A 24,294-nucleotide genomic window follows, 5' to 3' on the forward strand; every position below is an offset into this window, starting at 1 on the left:
TATCCTGCTGTTGGGAGCAAACATCGCGCCACTGGAAACAAGTCGGACAGATCCGCCTGAAACTCTGTTGGAACCTAAGCGCCTCTTCATTCGCGGACGCATAAGAGAACGGACTCTTCATTCGCTCCCAGTGTTATCTCGCAAATTGTGGAAGGGTACAGTCGAATATAAAGGGGGTACCCCCCCCAATATATATATATTTGACAGAAACAGACATTTAATATTTACTGAAATGCATAGCATTAGACAAGTCAAACTAAATGTCAAGATACATTAATCACGAAGACTGTAAACAAAACTTTTATTGCATTCACTTGAGACATTATACGAAAAATATTTATAAATATTTGAAAAATTCTCACTTTTGCAGTACATTTTTTCTCATTATTCGAACGAATAGCGAGAATAATGAATTCAACGCCAAGATTTACGAGCGCTTCGTTCTTCAATAAGTCTATATGGGAAGCCAAAAGCAAGAAATGGCAGAAGAAAACATTACTCCACAATATGGGAGATATAATTTTTTAAACGTAAAAGAATCGTTATAGTGTTTCCGTATCTACCGTTTCAATAATATTAAAATATTTTCAGCTTACTTCCCATATTGTCTCTCATTGGATATGAACGAAGTGAAAGATGGAGGGAAAAAAAAAAATCAGTCGATCTTCTTTGTCTCACGTGGAGCTGCTTCTTGCATCAAAGTGACCTTCAACGAGAACATGCGGTGAAAAAACACAAACACGACGAACGAATACCAAATCAAGGTCTCGCAGACTTTGGCAGAGCTGCTGAAAGCGGCACCGCAGATCGTGTAATGGCTCCTGACCTTCGAAGACTGCAATTCCCTCTCAGCGACGCAGTGGAAATCGAACCCAAACTTCTCAGTGTCGTTGGGACAGATGTAACGTCTTCGGAAAGTGTCCTAGGAATCGAGAGAAATCGAAACAATTGAGAAATTTACGAGGCATTATAACTTAGTTTCGTAAAAAAACTGTTTTCCGACAATCTCCGTTAAGGAAACTTCTCCAAGTCGTACGTACCAGAGGCGACATATTAGAAACTGCTTGAATAGTATCGCACGGGCCGAGTTCCAGCCTCACTCCATTGGAAGCGACATCTTCAGGATGAACCATAATGGGAACCAAACATACCATAGCAAAGAAAGAGACCAAATATATCCATTCTTTCCTCTTAAAGACGCTTAATCCTGCAAAAGATTAACAGGTACCACGAATTCATGAATCTACTGAAATTCAAACAAATTTTTCAGATCAGTCTGGAAATTTTATTCCTTACACCAGTGTTTCCTGAACCTTTTTGATGTCGGAGACCGCCAATACTGAAGGACAATGCACCGCGAACCTAAGGAAGGTTAATTTCGAGTGATCCCCATGACTTTTTCAAACCGAGCACAACTCAGGTCTATCACCATCTATGGGCGATTTACTACCTAGTGAGTTGTGCCGGAAGTGTAACTGTGTGGACCTAACAGTCTGAGTACGTATGTTGTGTTGTGTTTGAATTTCAGTACTGCCAACTATATTTGAAGTGAGTGGTGTTATGAATGAATTACAATTTGTACTGTTTGTAGGTCTGTTGCTCTGTGGCGAGACTTTGAAGGGAAGATCAGCTCGAATTCGCGCCTTGAAGTTGGAAACCACAGAAAACCAACTTCAGCCGACCATCACTGTGGTGACGGTGGGGTTCGAAACCGGGACCTCGCGACGCGAGTCCGTCACTATGACCATTCGACCACCACAGTGGCGATCCCCATGACTCCAACCGTATCCTGCAGCAGGGCTCTCGAATGTAAATGTGAAATTGTGATCTCTGGTGGAAACCCCCCCCCCTACCCGGCCTTTCAATAAATGCTTCCGTTCTTGTATGAAAAAATAATCGTCCCGGACTGGAGACTTGGCAACCCTACCCTTGAGGGAACATGCCCAACCCGCATACAATTCAAAATGTATTGCATACAATTAATATAAATTTACAATTAATAAATCTTAATTAATTTCACAATGCTAATGTGTCGTACACGCAATGGTAGTAAATAAAAACTATCCCGCAGACCCCGTTACAAAGTACTCACGAACCACACATAGTACAAGTCAGGTTGAAAAACAATCACCTTACCATGAGAAGATATTGCCTGGACATTTTCGTTGACTTCGTCTTTAGCCAGAAATCCCAAGATGACCAAAGCAGATAGGAAACACCAACCAGAACTCTGCTTAAGGATGAGCTTGAAGACGACGTAAAGCAGGAAGAACTCCACCAGACTGTAAGCAGCTGAAATGACACCGGATTGGAAGGCGCATCGGAAGTACCTTGAACACACAAAAAATTTAAAACTTAACGTTTCTTACTCGAATCTGTTTGTATGACAAAAATATATCTTTCCCAGTCGAGGGGGCGTATCCCATTCCGATCTACTCTGACTAGGCTATAAAAACTCGTTCTTCGGCAGCAGAAAGTTGTCGAGTATGGAATCATTCGCCACATTTTTGAAGGCGTGGAAAATTTGCTATTTTTCCGCTTCGCCTGATTGGAGTTGGTGAAAAATGTGTACGGTATATCTCTGGGATCTGGAGGAAGGGGGAGCAAAGAGGGGAAACTGCCCCGGGTGACAAATTTTAGATGGGAAACATTCATTAAATCGGGAAATTTTATAGCGGGGGTGCCTAAGTCACGCCCACCTCCCCCACTGTCTATACAAAGGGAATATTTAAAATCGAAATCTCAAAACAGTATATTGAGTTGTTTTGAACTGGGAAATCAATTTATGAAATTTATTACCTGCGTTTCCGTACGTGCTGTATACAACGAATCCCGTTTTAATGAATACCGTTATAGCGACAATCTCGTTTTAACGAACGCTCTTTTAATTCCCCCAGCCAAGTTTACATAGGAACAATGCAAATACCTGAAAATCCTTTGTAACGAAATTTCGTTATAACGAAGTGATTTCCATAGTCTCGGAGTTCGTTATAACGGGATTAGAAATCCACAATTTTCTACCGATCTCCAAATTTTGCGCATTAACGAAACAGGACCAGACAAACGATTTGCTCAGATTTGACGAATTTTCAAAGTAGCCTACGTCCGAAATGTTGCCCAATGGTTCGAAAGCTTCATCAATGGACTTCAGTACATGGAAAAAATCGGGCCAGCGCCGGGTATTATAGCTAATAACTAAGATGGAGGTTATCTTATCCTCTGGTGCACATGCCGCTAAGTAGCACGAAAGTGGCATGCTACTACTTAGTAGCATGTGTATCACGGTATACGGGGTGGGGGGAGCTAGAACGAGATGAGTATGTATTTATGGAGAAATCTTTTCTCTACAGGTTTGCAATATAACGCCAATATTACGCTTAGAAGAAACTACAAAACATTCATCATTGCAGCTGAAATTCGCACACAAAAGTGTTAACCAACCCTAATGCATTTTTTTTCAAGCTAATTTTTTTCACGGTTAATAAAGCGTATTTATTAACCGTTTATTTTTAAAATCATTTAAAAAAATTATCTCGAACTGTATTGCTAACACAGGATCTTAAAGAAACCATACAGAACCTCAAAAATCGCCCGAAAATAAATGTATCAAAGTAATATTACATTCCAAACATATAACTACTTTCTTTGTGGTTCACGCTATATTAAGAAAAAAATTCGGGTTAAACTTGAAGGTTGAAAAGAAATATGCAAATAGAACATTTGAACAAAACAGCGAAATCACAGCCACATTCATGGTCTGCAACAAAGTGTTGCAAATCATTAACTGCAACATCTCCCAGCCAATTCAAAATATAAAATGGAAAGAAAATGACCTCAGCTTATATAAGCGTAAATTCTAAATCTTTATCTTTAAACTGGCTGCAGCAATGAACGTCTAAAGAACACTTTGCATACGTGCAAAGCTACGCATTTAAGGGTCAAGAGGGTTCTCACCTCAAGAAATTTCTGTCCTGCACCTCGATTTCATCGTAGAAAGCATTGTAAAGATGCCCGACGTGGAAAAACAGGAGGAACAGGTACGTTATTTCGCTGAATGGCACGTTGAGTGTCCTGTCTCTGAACACCATGTCGTCGAAGTGGAACATCATGAGCAGGTAGTTTGGTGCGAGCCTCAGGAGCGGGAACGATACCGCAATGCACGCTACGGCATTCGCCAATGATTTCGTCAGTAGTGGAAGGTTGAGGTCTCGGAATGCGTAGTCAACCCAATAATATATCAATGCAACTGCAAGAAAAAAAATTATTGCGGGTAAATATTCGCAGTTGAATATCGATTTCGAAAAAGTCGCAAATTTCAGATGCAAAAATAATGAACAATAAAAGTTTTATAAAGCAGAATGCTTACATGAGCACAAGATATACAGCGGAACTTTGTGGTGGAAGAGATTCACGGCAGACTCGTGGTACCACCATAGTTCGTAGCCGTCGTGCGGTATTTGTTGCAGCATTTCTATACCAGTGGCCGCAACTAGCAAAGTTACGAGCAAGTAGGCTTCTTTAACACCTCGTCTTGATGCTGAAATATAGCAGAAACTCAAAATGCGATGTTGATATAGACATCTTTGGGTCCTTGCAGAATAAGCTTGTTTAATAGAAACGCTGCTTAACATCTGAAAACTTAAGTTTAGAAAATGCTTTCCGACAGAAAGCTTTTTGTATTTCCAGAAATATCCAAACGTATCAAAAACGCTATAATTTTACGAAATCATTTAAAATTTTTCACATCATGATACTGTTGCACATTGCCAACACCTTCTCTAGAAGAAAGCCTCCGTATGAAGCTTTGACGTCACTGAAGTCGTCCATTTCACCTGTAGCCATTCGCTATTGCAGGATGACGCGTATGCGAAATCTTTACCTTTTTCTGCAGTATATTCAGTGACTATAGATAGAACCGCTCACAACCCCGAACTGATGCAAGCACATTACTTCCGTTATCTCAAAAGATTCAGAGTTGTGTCCGAAAAGTTAGCAAAGATTTATAGTGGTGGCGAAATCAGAAGTGGTCAGTATGTCAACAAAACAATTCTTGAATACTCGTGAAGCAATGGAGTTTCATTCTGTGAAGATGTCTCCCAGTCTTGGTTAGCAAGGTGAAGATATGAAAGTTTTTTTAAATGGGAATTCTCGATGACGAGCGGCTCAAGTTCTCAACATTGTTCCGCGGTGGTCAAATACAATACCAGCTTCTTTTAAAAAAGGTCTCTTCGCGTTCCCCCTAGAGTAGTGCTTCAGCTTTTCCATTGATCAATCATTTTTGTCGCACTACGGTCATTTTCTACACACGAGGGCTAATTCGACCGGGACCTACAGTTTATAGCCAATTCCAAACGGCGCCCTTTTTATACTCATCGAGAGGTTGGTGCGCTAACCCCCTCAATGTGGGAAACCCTGCGGTAGCAAAATTTTCCTGTGATCATGTCACTATCTGTTGTACCCGTGTCAGGAAAGTTTGACAAGGACGAATCGGGTATAGAACTCGCGGCACCTCTAAAAATCCTTTGGTACTTTTGGCGAGCATCTTATCGACCTGGGCTATCGCACCTTTTCCCATTCATCCGGGCCTAAAGTACGTCCTACGGTTTTGGAAAACCTATCTTCAGACTAAACCACTGATGCTCCGCGACAGTTTCTTTTTGGTTTCCCCATGATCAAACGCTATGGAACCGTTAAATAGCTTTTAAGGAAGAAAACTTTTTTGTTGCCGATATTCGCAAAGCTGTTCTTTGCACTTGCCCGGTTTTCAAGAGGACGGGGTTCTACCCCGGTGGAGACCAGGTAACTTTCTCCCGGAATTCACCTTAGCATAACATCCAGATAAAACTTCTACTCAAAGAATTCCTTTAAGTTCACTAACTCGGAAACATACGCTAATTATTCTAAACTCTTTTGACATCTTATATGAAGTGAAATTTAAATGTGTTGATAGTCTTAAAAACATTTGCGTGTATTATAAAACATGGTTTTTGGTTTTTTTTTAAATTTCAGCATGTGTTAAAATGTAGAGAACAACTTATATTGAACGTTTTTATGTCACTCGTAAATGTACGTCACCTTTTTATTGCTTTGCGCCGTGATGAGACACTATCCTGCCCCACAGTGGCAACTTTTTCAATTTTATTATGCAACATATAAAAATATTTTGTTCATTAGTTCTCATTTCGCACCATTTTGGCGTGTAAAACTTTAAATTACAATCATTCTTTACAATGGACTCAATTCACCTTCCTATGACTATTAAGCTTGACCGGTTGATAACGTCTAGGGCTAGGCGCACACCGATTTTAAAAAAACACAGCTGTAGACAAGCTTAGTTATTGTTGTTTACGTTGATTTGTATGACTAACCGGTGTGCGTTGCGTCATGCAAATCAACCTGAACAATGACTAAGCTTTTCTAAAGCCTGTCTAACCGGTGTAAGCCCAGCTTAAAGTGTTTCCCCATAATTTTTTGTTTCATCACCCTCAATTTTTCCCCTCATCACCCTCTTAAATTAAGCTAAATTTATACCTACCCTCTATATTATACTCACATCTACCAACCCCCTGAAAAATCCCATCGATCCAAAAGGGGAGATGCCCTCTTTAATAAAGTACTGGTCATTTCATTTGATTCTTTAGCATGGGGTGGTCAAAATTCTTTGTATGCACATATAGTTTTGAGCTTCTACATATTTTATGCTTATGGCTGTGGGAGTGCTACGATCGGCTTAAATATAATGCTCCAGCTTTCAGGAAAAGTATGGCATCAGTATTATCACTATAGATATAATCGTTGTCCCCCCCCCCCCTCCATCGTTTTCTTTTCAACGGTTTCCAAAATATTACTTGGGGTGGCAAACCTGTTAGCTCAAAGGTGGATAGCGCGTCAGTTCGTTTATACAGGTGTCATCCTACACAGATGAACATCCTACCAGATTTTAACCCTTTTCCTGACCAGATTTTTTTCTTCAAAATAAAAATTGAACGTTTTTAATTGGTATCTTTAGGTGCTCACTAATTGAAATTAAGCATTTTTCTGAAAAATAAATTTCAGTGGCGAAATTTTGAAACTTCCATTTGGCGTAAATGGACATTTTGGCGTCAAATATTCTTATATAATTTTAAATTCAAAAATATAACTGAGTATCATTCCCTGATAACGCGAGATATGCAATTCAATAATACCTGCTATAGTTTTCAAAAGTTTCACATGCAGTCAGAAATCAAAATAAATTTGCAACCAACAGAGAATGAAGTTGAGCTCATAACTGATCGTGATGAAACAATAAACCAATAAACCGCTGCAATCTATCGCCATAAAATGAAACTACTACTACTTGATCATATATGCACTTCGTACAACACATTCCTCTGCGGAATTTCTAATGAATGAGCACAAGTCGGGAAAATGCGTGTTCTGGATGGAAAATGTGGTAAATATAACGTATTCGTGTTTTCAGAGTTGAGCTTGTTCAGTGTTTCTGCTAGTGCAGCCACCCGTCTTCTATATTTTGAAGTAAAGATGGTAACTGCTTGAATTTTTCGTGTTGGGTATGTTGAAGGTTGGTTTGCTCTCTGCGGATAGATAATTTCAAATGGGAGACCGGCAGAGGATGAAACTGCAATAGACATCATTCCTCACAAAGAACAGGCTGTGAAAGACGAAAATTGATTTTGATTAGAAGCACATGGGCAGAAATAGTTAAATGTTCAAATCTGTATTTTGTGACTACTACTTACTACACATGCACAACTCGTTTATATTCCTCTCCGGAACTTCTAACGAATTGGTACATATTGTGAACCTAACGAAGTTTTGTTACTGTGTAATGTTTGTTATTTGTAGTGCTGCCATCTGCCCAATTTTTCTAACTGAGCGAAGTGTATGATTGAATAATTGTACAGTGTATATATATAGGTCCATTGCTCTGTGTGGCGAGACTTCTATTTTATGACTGCATTCAAGTGAATAGTCATTAAAGTAAAAAAACTTAGAAATATAGATGGCGACACTTTACAGAAAAGGGGTTACCAGATTCGGAAAATGACCCCACGCATTCATCTTGCCATCCCTTAAGAAATGCATCTGGATCATCTTATTTTCAGTACCTTTCAAGCTAGTTTGTGTGTTTAGAATAATGTTTGATCAATGATATAGAGCAGTGATTCCCATCGTGGGTGTTAATCCACCTGGGGGCCGATGGAATGTTCCAAGGAGGCGGTAGAAGCTACGGATATAACATAGGACCCTATGGGTTAGATTGCGTTGGGAGGCGATGGAAGAAAGCAATTTCCGAAGAAAGGGGCGATGGGACAATAAAGGTTGGGCAACTATGATATAGAGGGAAGGAAAGTGACAGTTTCCACGGGGAAGAGAGCCAGTTTCCTCGATAACAGTTTCAAATTAGTCGTGAAACATCGGATATCTGAGGTGAGCATGATAGCGAATTGCACTTAAGATCTGTGTGATCGACATGTCATGGTACTGTTTACAAGTACTGTGTTACCAACTTGAATAAGAGTTTTGAATTTTGATGCTTGTGAAACTACAGTAAATATCATTTTAATGTGTAAATTTTATTTTCCGAGTATAATTCAAAATCATATTTGTTAATTTTTTTTAAATCACGAAAATTCCGTTCAAAAATATTTTATATAATGGAGGGATGTATCCCTCCATTTCTTTTGAATGTCTTAATAAAAGTCCATTTTTGAGGAAAATAAAAAGAAATTTGAAAAATTATCTATTGAATTAATTGATAAATGAAGTCATGTAAAAAACCCATTGCTTTCATGAAAATTTCTTTTGTTAATTTTGAAATGCTTAATGCCTGCTGTGGTCGGAATGGCCCCACGACGCCAGTTATGCACAGAATTTTCACACTGCTAATTCAGGGTTAAATGGGCATTGGGTATTGTTTCACTCATTTATTTCTGGATAGAAGATCGAAGATGTAACCCCGGGGGGCGGCCCCCACCTGGGCACGGCCGAAGGGACTCTGGTGCATCGGAGGGGGCTACCTATGATAAGATCTGGTGTTACGATTTGGAAACGTATTTAATTGGGTGAGTTGGTATGTCAAGCCAAATAGAAGCTTGGGGAATATTAATTTGCTCAGAATCCCATATGCTGTTGTGACAGCGCTGGGTTCCTTCAAAGAATAAATATGCGTGGAGAGAAAACCAAATAAACTCACAAATGAACAGGATTGTTTCAGTGTAATTTTTTCTGGAAAGAAAAATTCCAGGGACCTCAAAATCAGGAGAGAAATTTCGAAAACATGTAAACGCTTGAAATATGAAAAATGAGGACGTCTAGTAACCCTACTTTTAGAAAAAAAATTGACTAACTGCGGTTCATATCACTACAGGGCAAGGAAGTTATATTTCCTCAGTTATTATAAATGCTACATAAAAAGTTGTGCCAGTAAAAGCTCATTGAGAATTCTACAGCCGGCAGCTTGGATGAAAAATGTACAGCTCGTGATGATCTTGATAGAGCTAGCTTACCATGATTGCACGCTTGTAAGAACAAACCGAGGACCCCGAATTCCACAGCGAGACCGAACCAGTTTTCAGTCCAAAGAAGAGAAGGACTCTTGAAAGTTATAAGTGAATTCATTTTCGATATTCCCGCCTGAAAAAAGAAATTAATTCGATCAAGTCATTTATAACACAAAAACTGTCAAATTAGATTTTTTCAGAGAAAAATTGGATATTTTAGTAATATCCGTAATTTAGAAAAAATACAAACCTGTATAGTTTTCTATTTATCGCACTTTGCATTCTTAGCTAAAAAATACTCTTTCATACGAATATCAGAAAGCGCAGATTCAGAAGTATTAAACATTTTTCTCCCCAAACGCTTTAATCTTCAATATAGTTGTATATTTCCCGTACTGAATGTACCGGGTGCATAGGTAACAGGGCGTATGGTATTTTACTGGCGAACCGTTGATCATAGAGGCATACTGGCAATTAGAAAAAGTATCTAAACAACGTGTAGTACTCAAATACGTCATTCATGTTGCAAGGGGTTGTATAGTTAAAAAAAATAGTTTGAAATGAAAATTTATTCGAATAGCCTGTGCTCAAGAATCCAACTTGTTGCCCTGTTTGTAAGTGCAATATTCGCTGAGATATTCGAAAAACGGAGGAAAGTTGGAAAAAGGCATTAAATACGGCTACACCGTTTTGCCCAATATTTAATGCTGTTTTTTTCCCCAACTTCCTTTCGTTTTTCGAATATCTCGGGGAATAATTACTCTTAGAAATGACAAGGCAGCAAATTGTAATTTGGTTCTTGAGCACAGGGTATTCGTATAAATTTTCATTTTCAAAGTATTTTTTTCATTTTAATCATTATACATCCCCTTGCAACATGAATGACGTATCTGTGTATTACACGTTTAGATACTTTTCTAATTGGAAGAATGCCTCTAGGACCAACGATTCGCCAGCAAAATACCATACGCCGTTACCTGTATACTATTTATTTTCTTCGAGTACGTAAACCAATTTCACATCATGAAATTTCAAAATTGCAGGCTTATTGGTAAATAATCTAAAACAGTAATATGCAAACTTTTCACTCCCGAGCCAGATATGCGGAATTTCTCCAACTCGTGGACCAGAAACTCATGCATAGCATGACCATATGATCTTTATTTTACGGGACATTAACGTAATTTTGGACGTCCAATTTCCATTTCCTCTAATTTTCAATGAGGTTTGCTTGAGAGAGAACTTTTGAAATCAAGAATTTAGATTTTTTTTTAAAACTTAGTCATAATTTTATCATGTCAAACATTCATCTCATATTTGTCAAACATACGTTGTGTTTTTTGGTGAATTATAAATTTTCCCCCATTGCGCCTTGTAGAAGATCCCTACTTTCCGCCATTGGCGATTTGTCAGCAATTTTAGTGACAATTGTCAACTTTACTTGCCTTTGCCATTTTGGCTATAATTTCTGATATCTCGTATGGATGACGATTTTCTATTTCGTATTTTTATGAAGGAAGTATCGTCAGCCTACGTGTTTTATGCGTTGATACTTTCCTGAACACGTTTGGCGGACCGCAGTTTGCCTATCACTATATTAAACTAAAAATCTCGAACATAAATTGCCCACATAGTTTCTCTCGGATATAAAGTCTGCCATATGCTTGGCATCACGCGCGCGTAAAGTTCAAGGATGTTTTTTAAGCACGTCATCAGGGTTACGAATCAGAAAAAAATAAAAGTTTACCAATTTCATTTCTATAAAATTCGTAATTGAGCTCACGTTTTTGTGCTATAAAAATAACTTTCTTAACGAATTCACTTATTTTCACTCACCGACTCGTCACAAAATACTTTGTTTCTTCATGACCTCTAAACGTCAAACGTGCTATAAATACTGATAATGTCATCACGTTCCCATTTCCAAATAAAGGTTAGGTTCAAGGGAGATATTCGGCCCTTAAGGCCACCAAAATAGCATTCTTCTCGCTATAATGCAAATTTAGAGAGCCTCCTCGTGGTTTGAAATAGGATTTTTTTTCCAGTTACAACATGGGTGCACAAGCTTTATAACCGTATTCGCATACGTTGGCTAGCCGATTTATTGTAAAAACAGTCGGTCCCGCTTAACCGGATATCAACTATTCCCAGGAAACAATTTCCGATTATGCGGGGAACTAATCAATTCGCAGTTGCGAAGATATATTTTGGAAAGAGAAAATTCAACTGCCCCTGCGGGGAATCGAGCCCACGTCCTTTCACTTTCCGGGTGAACGCCCTAGACCACTAGGAGGCACCGAATCTGTCATGTCTGAGTCTGGTCCGGCAGTCCATGTACGGTCCCTTTCAGTGTACCCGAGCTCCAAGGAAAGATTGAAAGATTCGGTGCCTCTGTAGTCTAGTGCATTCACCCGGAAAGTGAAAGTACGTGGATTCGATTCCTCGCAGGGGCAGTTGAATTTTCTCTTTCCAAAATATATCTTCGCAACAGCCAGTTGTTAAAACCTTCGTATGGTAGCGGAGAGTGACGTCATCCTTGAACAAATCAATTCCCATTTTACATCGTTAGTATAGTTCGTATATTAAAAAAACTGATGAAGGATTAAAATTCAAGTTTCCCGAATAAATCGGACATCAAAAATGAAAAAATTACATTTAATCACTACGATTACAATACCCAAGATTTTTACTTTTTATGACTAATGTTAGCGTCCTCTATTGGCTCAGCAAAGAACAAAAATAAAATAAATGTACGTATTGAAAGAAACTTTGATACTTAAAAAAACTAAGTATTGGCCTTTCTATCTTTACTCGATAGCATATTTTTCATTAACGTTTTATTGAATGAAGCATTTTAAATTATGTGTATAGTGGTTGATGTGTATTAACAGTTGATGCAAGAAGAATCTTCTCGATTAGGTCGTTGAAATTATATTAAGCTGGGTACATTGCTTCTATGGAAGAAATTTGTGCGGGAGGATTTTATCAATTTAAGGAGGTCGACCATACTCCAAGATACCTCGATGAACATATCTGTGGTGTTTGGTCAGAACGTAACTCCAAAATCACATTTGAGATATAAGCATTTTCATTGTCATTTAAAAAATCAAAAATAAAGCATACACACAAATATGAATAAATATTATACATCAGAGCATGTTGTTTAGCCGCACACAAGTATTTGTGCATTTATCCCACTTCTTATAAATTATAATTAGCAAGACTCACTTTTAGATCAAAAAGTCATTTTTTGGAGATATCAATTTCTGACTAAACACCACAGATATATAATCATGGATCTATGAATGAGTCAACATGGGTGACAGTTCTCTTCATGGGGAGAAGCTATATAGCTTTCATAAAATTCACTCGAAATTACACACAAACATAAAATTCAATAGAAAACGATCGAGTTCTAAAAATTGTCTTTGATAAAAAAAATTTGAAAATACAAATTTATATTTTGCAGTAATATATTCTTATGCCTGGCAAAATTCAGTTATAGTCTATTTTAATGTTACCGTCGGAAATAGAGAAAATTATTTAATATAACAGATTTTCACTTACAGCTAAGGTCAATCACGCTGTATTCTTCGAAATAGTGTACCCGATGCAGTATCGAAATATTTCACATGCGCACAAATTTCTACCTCACTTTACACGCTACTTGTTGTCACTATCAAGCATGTATGGCTACTGAAGAACCAATACCCAAAATTGCCAACGGGAAGTTAAAAAAGGAAATTATGTTTCGCAGAGAGCGGACGTGCAAATGAAACCGAAATATACAATGTTTTTAACAATACCCATACAGAAAAACCCGATTTTTTTCCTACTGTAGGAAAATTTGCAATGTCTCGCATTATTTTTTAGCGAAAACAGATCGGATGACCTTGGCACTGAGCTATTCCGTCAAATCAGTAAGGTAATTAGTGCATTTCCGCCCCTACAAACCCAAATAGGATTTCATTCCAAGTGATTGAGAATCAAATGAAAGATTGGTATCAGCTTCTTGGAGATAATACAATGCATAAGACGTGAATAGCAGTGCTTTTTGTTTTTTCAGGGTCGAGTGAACAATAGAGCGCTTTTTGATAAAACAAATATCGCCTGCAAGAACAATTCAAACCAAAAGTCATCTCGAGACACACACAGCTATGGCGTGAACGGGAAATAGAACCAGTTCGAAAAATATTCTTCGAGACGTTATATCAAGATAATAGACAATTATTCAAAGACAATGAGGCGTTTAGTAGGGCTATACGATGCCAACCCCTAGCACGCGAGGACACACATGGATGGCGCATTTGGGCTCTCATATTTGCCCTTGTCTGTACCTCCTACGAAGCACGGAATTGAATGCGAATACGGTTATAAAACATTTCCAGAGCTTTTGTTTTCAACCCTCGACTGGTACCACCCGTCGCACAGACGTACGTTTAAGAATTTGTTGCAAGGCTGTGACGGGTGTTACCAGATCACGTTTCAGAAGCATTCTACGTATATATGGGACATCGAGTTCCGGAGAAATTTTACTTTTGACATAAAGCAAGCAGTTATCTGAAGATCGTTATCACAAGCCGTTAATATGAAGATCTAACAGGATTTAGATGGATTCAAAATCTGAAACTGAGAAAACATTTATTAGGCCAGGATTACACTATAAAAGTTTGATAAAAGTAATTTTACAAAAATTTAAAAATGCAGCCAATAAGACCGGTATTGGTTGCATTTGCGCGAATACAACCGGTACGATTATTGGTGGCATTTTTCAAGTTTCATAAAATAACTTATCAAACTCTATAGTGTAATCCCGGCCTAAGGAAGGGATTACACTATAAAAGTTTGATGAAATCCCTTTGTTATAAAAAAAACAAAAAATCCAACCAATAAAACGCATAGGTTACATTCGAGCAAATGCAACCGATAATCTTATTGGTTGAATTTTTCAAATTTTATCAAAGCTTTTAGAAAAAATTTTATAGTGTAATCCCGGTATTAGGGGCATTACAGTATTTTTATAGTATTACACTATATAAAGTTTACTAAAAGTTTTTATAAAACTTTAAAAATTCAACCAATACGCTTATTGGTTGCATTTGTTCGAATGTAACCTATGAGCTTCATTGGTTGGATTTTTTTAGTTTTATAAAAAGGGATTTTATCAAATTTTATAGCGTAATACCGGCCTTAAGCCGTGATTACACTATAAAAAAAAAGGTTTTGTAAAAGTGCTTTTTAAAACTTGGAAAATACAACCAATAAGCTGATCGGTTACATTCGAGCAAATGCAACCGGGGTAATCCCAGCCTAAGAATAAAATAAGGTGTCATTTTAAATACGTACGCTGTACTATCCCTTCCAGACAGCGTTGTTCAATCTTTTTTGATAATCCTTCAACCCTCTCACCAGCATTGACAAGACATCTTATTGCTAAAATAAATGGTTAAATCGGCGAGAAAATTAGTTATTTTTGTAAAGCTGATGTCTCAATATATGGAAACATTTCCTTCCCTTACTTTTTACCTGCTAAAAATCAGAAGAAAGCTTACTTCCTAGAAAAAAAATAAGGCGTTTTACCGGGGTTTAGCGGTATCTGCTGTGTCGGGAAAAGGAGTTAAAATAATACCCATGTCCTAAAGCACTAGGATCATAGCCACACAACCTGATTTTTATGAAAGCTCCTATAGCGATTTCTTCGGGGTATATACAATTAGTTTATCAAAAAATTTATGTACGACATGGGTACAATAACACCTTTTGGTCCTCTCTCCGAGTTTCAAACGGGAATTTTAGCATTTTAGGACTTGGTCTTTTAAGCGGTGCGAATCCCACTGGCGCCACAGTGGTCGACTGAAGTTGGTTTTCTGTGGTTAATAACACCAATACAACTTCGAGGCGCTAATTGGAGCCGATTTCCCCATTAAAGTCTCACCACAGAGAACAAGAGGCCTGCAACGATTCGAGTATTGAATCAGTACCCTTCATAGTTCGAAAAATAGATGGCAGCACTATAAAAAGCACTACACAGAAACAAACTTCCCGTAATGTTCACAACACTCACTTTTTCCCAGCATGGCCTACGTGTTTGACCACCAGTTTATCTTCCTTTAGGCAGAGCAGCTGGTGATGATTTGGTAAGGAGAAAGTCCTTAACCGGACCTAGCAGAAATCATTCAACCCCCTATAAAATTTTTTTACGAAGTGGGCTTTCTTTCACTTTTCAGCAGATGCAAAGTAGCAAAGTAAGGGAAAGAAGCATGTAAAGCTGATTTCTCGATGGAGCTGTGCTCCATACCAAAAAGTACCTGTGCTTGTCACCACTGAAGACCTTTAATAACGTGAGACATCTCGTCAATGCCAATGAGAAGGGTAAATTACATATCGAGCCCCATATTAACAAAAATCATTTGTACACTGATCAAATCAGTTTTCAAGTTTAACTTGGGTATAACATTTTCTTAAAAATTAATTCGCTGTACGAATTACTTAGTCCTAAATAGGTCCGGGATGGGTCTCAAATTCACTTAGTCCTAGGTATTTTAAAACAATATGTTTAAGATTGTAACACTTTCATAGCGTAAAAACAAATTGAGCAACATTTCAAAATAACCGTGCACACGATGGGATATTGTCATCCTTTGGATGCACAGTCAAAATTCCTAATATATATATATATATATATATATATATATATATATATATATATATATATATATATCAGAGAGATATTCCTTACTTGCTTTACATGATCTAGCAAACGGGTGCGATCACAAGCACCTCAAATGAATTTCGCAAGAGCGGGATTAGCCAATAGTCAGACCTCAGATCGAGATCTTACAGAATTTTTTTTCGGTAAAACTTCCAACCCGAAAAGCGTGATTAAAGTCTGAGCATTAGCATTTCAATTATAAATTGCTATACTATTTCTATAAAACAGAAATGAATTCGGAAATTTCTGGAAATGTTTATAGAAATTCTGTTCCACTAAAAACAAATATCTGGTAAACCCTTACTTTAATTTTAAAAAGTAAATATTGATTGATATATACTGCTTGCTATATTTATGCATCAAGCGTCAATCGTATAGATTATAAATAAGGTATTCAACCGCATAATGGGCGAATGATCCGGGGAATTCCCTAGAGTAGGGACATCCCAGTTATGTAAATATAGGGAAAAAATCCCTTTTGACACTGAAATTTCGAGTTGCGATGAAATAATAAATACGTCTCTTTTTGCATAAAGCTATTACAGAGCATGTTACAATCCTCCCGTTCCTCAGAAATCTCAATTGGGCATTCAAATTCGATATGTATATAATTAGAAAAATTCCCCAACCACTGAGATAAATAAAGATTCGACCGCACGTTTGGTCTCGTGACCCGATGAATTCAATAAGAGAAAAACACGTTGCGTCTGGAAGAGCATTAACCTTGAAACTAAATCTATCGGGGGGAAAAAAATAGACTAGCATTTACTGCACGAAGGAGAAAAATGCAAAGCAAAACTCGTCCCATCAAGGTCAAACAAAACTTTTTTCTCGGGGGGGGGGGGGGAAGTAGTAAAAACATTATATCCATAAGATATTAGAGATAGCCCGGAGAGAAATTAATGCACGTGCTACTGCCAGGTAGTTATCTCTCATGGAAATTAAATATCATACATAGAATATTCTCCAAGTTGATGCTTGTTTACTTGGACGCCCGAGCGAATTTTTTTTTTAACAGAGCTAGAAGAGTAAACAAGTCGTCATTGTGGTCTTATTAGAAATGTTCTAAATATGAATTTGGTAATAAATGATGAAGGATCAGCTCGAAACACGTGCAAGAACGATACTTGAGCCAACACCCTGCCACGTATCAGAGGTCAGTTTAGAATGTCTTGGAATTGTTTTCTAGCAATTATCTACTGAAATGAGAATGACCCTGCATCAATTCGAGGCTGTCCCCTCTTCCCATCATTTTATAAAGCAGTGGTTCTCAAAATATGCGTCGTGGCTCCCAGGGGCATCACGGCGTGCTGGCGATATTGACGCGTTCCTGTTCTCGGTTGTTTAAGTTCTTTTATGGGTGCAGAATATCTGTCCCTATTCTACAAAGCGGCGGTTACACTATGACAAAAGCAAAGGAGAAGCACTGCTGTATAGAATCCCCAGAAAAAGCAAGCAGCTTACCCTAAAATATTACGTCTACTATTTTCCAACTTGGTAGATGGCAGCACTTCGAACACACGCAAGATACATACTTCAAACGCGATAAATACGTTAGCATAAGCTGATACAAGCTCCTCGAACGGGGAGGGAGGATGAATCAGGGAAGAATGTATTGGCATAAGCGGAAGTACGGAGGCAGACAATTTTTTCACTGAACGGTTGACGCGATTGCCCCTATCCACCTATGTGCATTAGAGAAGACAATGCAGAGCTTCACTAATCTGAATTACGTAATTATGAGGTTCCACTGTAGAAATGTGATCGTGTTTATGTTAATGACGAGAGGGCAGTAAGGGTTCCTTTTCCTGGCCTAGGACAAACCTCCTGGAATCAACAGATCATGTAGAAATTAAGCAATTTTTCAGACTTAAAAACTTTTTATTAAAATTGGAGGCGGTAACATTTCCACTAATTTTCTTTCAAAACAGAACATTTCCAAAATTCAAATGTAGAGAATTAACTCCCTAGAATGTTGATCAAGAAATATTACAGAGAATTTAAATATTCTACCATTCCTGTATTGCTACCTGGTTCCAGACTCTGCCACGAAGCTGGGCTGGAAGAGACCTCAGCAACGGGATAAGTCCAGTGGCAAAGTTCTGGCGTTCATTCATTCATTGTATTGCTACCTGTTGAGCTGTTTTCCCACTTTTGTGAAGCAAAAAACGCATATGAAAAAAATTAACTTTTTACATTTTTAAAACTTAAGTAAAACTTAACTGTTAAGCTCCTCATTCAACATACAAACGAAATCAATGACAATCTTTTAGGGGGCTCGCAGTACTCCACAAATATCCAAGGTGGCACAGCGCATGGTATAGCTTGGTTAAAAAAGCTGTTCTGTCACGTTGAATAGAGGAAAACCTTTATGTAACGCAACATTTCTTACAAATATCCATAAATTGAAGATACTGTATAAATCTGCATTCGTCGCTCAAGAATTTCTTGCTAAATGTTGTATATCTATTCACAGCCCTTTGATGCCCACGAGTATTCAGTCATTCATTGTTTACGTCCTTGAAACCTCTCGTCTTCCTTGCCAGTGTGTCAAGGATAAGGACGGACCGAGGTAATTTAGGAGGAATACGGAAACGTTTTCCTCCACCACAAGATTGGTAATTTGAATCTTAGATTCGTGGATATCCAAGCCATTATGCATTAATAATGAAAAACTCTTCAGCATATACCTTATACTAGTTTCAGCTGATTAATAGAGGTGTCTTAGTGATAAAGGTAGTGCAATTAGCATTTGTTATCAATCAAGAGTCATCTGGCTGTCTTTTTCAAGGGGCGGTTGAAAAAAATACTAGAAATAATGCGATTCTCATCACTCTACAATGCAAACAAATGCAGTAATTTTTGGAACATGTGCAAAAAAAATTTTAAGCATCAGTACATCCACATTTTGACTTTTACAAATGCAGGGCCTTAACTAAGTCAGCCGGGGCAAGAACGCATGTTAGCGCCCCCTTGTAATGCTGAAGAAGGGCCTAAAGGAAAAAATTTGAGCCTCTTCTGGTTCGACGCCAGGAGAGCCAAACCTGAATGTACTCCCCTAGTCGCGGCCCTGTACAAATGTCCCGTTTTTTCAACGAAAAGCTTGCTTCAATTCATAATCTTTACTAGGATCATATCGATTCTTAACTAAATATCAAATCCATAGTTAAGAATCTGAAGGTGGTACACCCCCAGGAATGAAAGCTATTTGCATAATTTATAAATTGTTATAATGAATATGACTAACTATTCACGTCACATATCGGGAAAGGTTTTTTTTTCCGTAAAATAAATTTCAGCTGACTTACTGTAGCAATATTTCCCAACAAGAATTATTTATAAGCAATATTTGGCAATTTCACCGAATTCTGGCGACATGATTGATGAGAATATGCGATGTCAATAATTTACCTTAGTTTTCCTCTATCACAATTATGGTCAACCTAATAAAGAAATTAAAACTTCATGGACAATATTTGATTGCCTCAGATTGTTTGGTCAAAAAATGGTCTTAAAAACGTCAACTTCTGTCGTAACGACACCTCGGTTATAAGGACAAAATTTCGTTGGATCTTCGATGTCGTTATAACCTGGTTTGACTATTTTGCATGCATGTGTGAATGACAAAATGGGAGACTACACCACGTAAGTGACGAACCTCGCCAACGGCTATCACGTTGTTACCTACAGTAAACAGACCTCAACTCTGAGAAAAATAAGTCCAATCATTTCCATACTAATTCCTATACCCGCGAATAATTAATTACTCGTCGATGGTAATCAGCAATAATTATCGAGATGTCCCTTTGCATGTGTCGTTTCGTCCAATGGGACATCAATTCGACCTTCGAATGTCTCTAGAAGACAGTTTCTCCCCCCCCCCCCTTTTCGAAAGCTCGATTCCAAGGTCTATGCTATTTATAATATATAAATCGATTTATCATTTGTCAATATATATCGAATTGGACTAGGAATAATTAAATGCGCGAGATCGTTTTTGAAATGGAGCCACCCTATGCAAGTCGGTAGTCTTCCAGAAAAACCCACGCGACTTTTATTGAACCATAAATAATTTGGTTACGCCATGTGGAATACTCCGGCTCATTGAATATACTGTACGTACATCCGTGGTGAATCTTAAACTTCGTTAAGACGTACAAGAATAATTCTTTAAAAAAGCTGTATATAGGAGGTGGGAAAAAAGTTGGTAAACCTTGGAATTTTGAACGAAATTTAAAATAAGGACTTGAACTACATTTATACAGCCACCGAATTCACCTTGAATTTCGAGACCAAATTGTTTAGTCTCAAATTCCCACCAGCAAATGAGCCAACCATTCAATGATTCATACTTTAAGGATGAACATTTTTGTCCCGGTAAACAAACCTTCAGCCATGCCCCCTTCCTCCTCAGGTCACACTGACCACAAAAGGTGGAGCTGACAGCAGAGGTGCATTTATGGTTTTTGCCACCAGTGGATTACACGAATTTTGCCGCCCTTCTTCCATTATAGTCTAATTTTCCTGACTATTTTTTCCTTGAATTCGCCACCCTGTGCTATAACCCGCTTGGCCTCCCTCTCTTACAAGTATACTGTCTTTAAAGTCACTTAACTATTCGCATGTTTGTTCACCGCTTTGGTCACTTGCATACGCTCCAAGGTCACTCACATACTTGCACACGCTCTAGGAGTGTCAAATGTCAATACAAGTGTCACTGACCTGGTCCCTCACTGTAGGTCACTCTTCTGGTCATTCACATGCTTGCTCATCCTCTAGTTCACTCGTTTGGTCATCCATATGCTTGTACAATGGTTTTGGGCACTCACTTCCATACTCTGAAGTCATTCACATGCTTGCTCACGCTCCCACTTTTTCGCTCACTCACGTGCTTGCACATGCTCTAGGTCACTCACTGAACTAGTCCTTCGCTCTGTACGTTACTCGCTTAGTCATTCACATGCTTCCTCACTCACGTGCTTGCAAACTTACTAGGCCACTCTTTTGGTCACTGTCCTAGTCCCTTGCTGCTTGGACAGGCTGAAAAATTGAGGGTCAAAAATTTCGCTCCTCTTTCCCCATTTTATGAAAGGAGTCAGCGGCCTCAACCTTTGAATCACGTGAAAAATTTTGTATCCTCTTTGCTGTAGAGGTACCTTCATTTTTTACGCATTTTAAAATGGTCTTAATCAGGGGAGCACATCCTCTGGTCCGAAAGCCAAATGCGGCTTGCCAGATTCCATTTGGCACGCGAAGGTTGCTCCGTTAGAAAAGTATCAGTAGTGAAGACTGGAAATACTTCATAAAAATATGGACAATCGATCTATAAATCGCATAGTGCTACTTGTCACCAAAAATTGCAAAATGTAAGTGAAGTTGAAAATTAATAGCCAAAAGGATTATCAAAATAAAGCTCTAATTATGGCTGAAAATAATAGTCAAAAAAGGTAAATTGCCACTCATAGCGAAAAATTTGTCAAAGGTAAATAAAATTCTGCATTGGCCACAAAAACTGTTAGAGGTAAGGCAAGTCACCAGTTGTAACCAAAATATTGTCAGATCAAAGTAAATTCATCAAAAAAATTGTCAGAAAGGTAAGTAAATTTGTCAATTATATATATATGGACAAAAAAAATTTAAACACACCGTATCTCTAAAACTGATGAAAAATCGCCAATGGCAGGAACTAAAGGGCTATTGAATTACATTCGAAGGCATTTTTTGACTTGCAACATAAAAACGTATACATTTGGCAGATAATGCAAGATGAATATATTTGTGAAAAAATTATGGATTAAGTTATAACAATTTCCAAATTAAGGAAACCCGGAATCCTTGATTTAAGGAAATAATAAAAATTCAAAAATGTGGTTCGTTGAAAATTTTTATTGTACGTACGGCAAAAATTTGTGCACTCCTGGTTTTATTGATCCTTTTTTTCAAGTTAAGACTTGGTCATGCGTAAGAGTACCTAACGCTAATGGTAGTAAAAAAATATATAGAGTAATTTTTTTGAAAAAAAACTGACATACAATATAAACAGAAATCAAAAATAAATACCTAATGACTAGTTCTGGCTCGAGTTTGAAGATTTTATGGAACTCGAAATGTCAACAATTCCCATCACAAACTGAAGTAGCGTTTCACTACGATCTCTCCTCAAAGACAAGAAAAATAGGAAATAATATGGGAATATATCCGATTATACTCGCAATGACTTAATGAAAACATGAACATTTTGGTGGTATCCGGTCATAAAAATACCTATATGCTCTGATCATTGCGCAAGGGAAAAAACGCCTTTCACCGTTTTTTTTTCCCCGATCGATCTTCTTAATATTCGATAAGATCTCTCTGCTGATCACATTGATATGTCAATGATTATTCTGTTTGCAGCATATTGCCGTTCGATGGGAACTTTATTGAACCCGTATCAAACTTCATGTATGAATTATGACGAGATACTCCGATTTTTCCCGCGTGAGTCTCGATGATACATATTTCTTAGCTTAATTGCGTATTCAAAAATTAAGGTTTATGTTTGTATTTTTTGTGTACCCAGAAGTAAAAATTCTAATTTTTCCATAAAAATAGAAATCTATTTTTTAGCACAAGAACATTGATTTTTCAGAAGTTTTCAAAATATGTTTACATTTTTGACAAAAAAATGCATTAAAAAACGTAAATATCAGCAAATCTTAAATTTTTTAAAATTTTATTTTTTTGTGCGAAGAAATGTCATTTCCTCCGATTTCCTTTTTCAGCCATGATGCAGGATATATTCATCTTCATACTATTTTTTCCAGAATTTTATTGCTAAATTTTATGTATATTCCACTTTTCTCGGAAGTACTTTGTTCTGGAAGCCATCTTAAAAATCCCCTGAAAGTTTGACTTTCACTGCACTCTGATGAAAGCTCCCAAATTTCAAATTCACCATATTTGTAACTCGAAACTTATGCAATCGTTTAAGTCAGGGGGCTTACTCCCTGAGGTAAAAAATAAACCCTGTTACAGTGGGAAAAATCAGCTCACATTTGTGGCACCAGGGTCTGAAAAGGATATATACCAAATATAAACATAAAATTCAAATAATTAATCAAATTGCATTCAATTATTGAAAATTGGACGAAAAGCAGAAAAAAAAATTTAAAAACAAGAAAACGGTGATTATCTGAAAGTTTATCAAAAGGCATTATCCGGAAGGTTTCAAGCATAAAATTCGAACTTTATTTATTAAAAATGAATCGTGATATTAAGTTGAAATATATTATAGGAATCCGTGAAACAAATGTGCCGGTAAATGGAAAATGTTTTTTCAATTGAATATGTCTACATTATTGCTTATTAGGAAATTTTCATTGATGCAATACCATAAGTCGAACTATAAATACTAATATTCATGGAAGATATTTTCAAATAGAAGATGCGTAACTGCTTAAAAATCTCCAAATACTTTTAAATAATTTATATCAACGCGTAAAAAAAATGAGCTTAATTAACAATTTTAAAATTAGTTTCATTAATTTTAGATCTGGTACGTTATTGCCAAAATGAAAATTCTCAACATACCACTGAAGCGTTTCCAGCCGCTACGATATTATCTCCAGCATCCATCTGATTGGAACCGATCGCCTATTGATTCAAATAAGCTTTTTTTAGAGGGTGTTCCGTTTCAGTGACGAGAGATATTTTTGTGACTGATCTCTCAGTTTAAAGTAAGGCTTTTTAACTTTCCCAGTGGAATATTTTTCAAATATAATCTCGGTGTCGCCTAATGCCACGTGACTTCACGCATTTCGAGAGTGACGTCAAACCTGAGGATCCAGTCTCAAAATACCCTTTTTCACCCTTTTCTCCACCTACCAGTCGCGATTAAATGCCGAGATTTAAGGTTGAGGATACACACACGAGAACGGAAGGTAAAGAAAAAAACACATTCAATATATTCTTTAAAGAGAAAATCTCCTGGAGGTAATTATATTCGCGTAAATACAGAGAGAGACCTTCTGTTTTTTGATGAAAGAAAGATTACGTTTATGGGCCGGACCGGTAACGCAGGTTAACGCTTTTAGA

General features: G+C 37.5%; 1 protein-coding gene across 4 annotated transcripts; it reads right to left on the reverse strand.

The window, feature by feature from the left end:
• Window positions 1–284: 284 nt before the first annotated feature.
• LOC149075846 (uncharacterized) lies at window positions 285–24,294 on the reverse strand. Of its 4 annotated transcripts, none has more exons than XM_089243366.1 (8): window positions 23,791–23,943; window positions 22,279–22,376; window positions 9,513–9,639; window positions 4,367–4,537; window positions 3,955–4,246; window positions 2,137–2,330; window positions 1,041–1,207; window positions 285–922 (listed from the first exon to the last, which is right to left on the reverse strand). In XM_089243366.1, the coding sequence occupies exons 3-8, from the start codon at window positions 9,622–9,624 to the stop codon at window positions 656–658; spliced, it is 1,203 nt and encodes a 400-aa protein (XP_089099492.1). In that variant the 5' UTR covers window positions 9,625–9,639; window positions 22,279–22,376; window positions 23,791–23,943; the 3' UTR covers window positions 285–655. The 4 variants fall into 4 exon arrangements, with proteins under 4 accessions (XP_089099492.1, XP_089099493.1, XP_089099491.1 ...); XM_089243367.1 differs by having other exon boundaries at window positions 22,279–22,373; window positions 23,791–23,935; XM_089243365.1 differs by lacking the exon at window positions 22,279–22,376 and having other exon boundaries at window positions 23,791–24,294.

The sequence above is a fragment of the Pholcus phalangioides genome, unplaced genomic scaffold, assembly GCF_987345545.1.
Source record: "Pholcus phalangioides strain wild (caught in Gottingen) unplaced genomic scaffold, Ppha-v1.0 ptg000015l_1, whole genome shotgun sequence".
NCBI lineage: Eukaryota > Metazoa > Arthropoda > Arachnida > Araneae > Pholcidae > Pholcus > Pholcus phalangioides.

Bases quoted from the DNA above. Each gene is read 5' to 3' on its own strand.
- LOC149075846 (XM_089243365.1), bottom strand. From the start codon at position 23,835: ATGGATGCTGGAGATAATATCGTAGCGGCTGGAAACGCTTCAGTG. The intron at 4,247-4,366 runs GTAAGCATTCTG...TTTTTCTTGCAG, and splicing joins GCTGTATATCTTGTGCTCAT to TTGCATTGATATATTATTGG. The intron at 923-1,040 runs GTACGTACGACT...CTCGATTCCTAG, and splicing joins TTTCTAATATGTCGCCTCTG to GACACTTTCCGAAGACGTTA.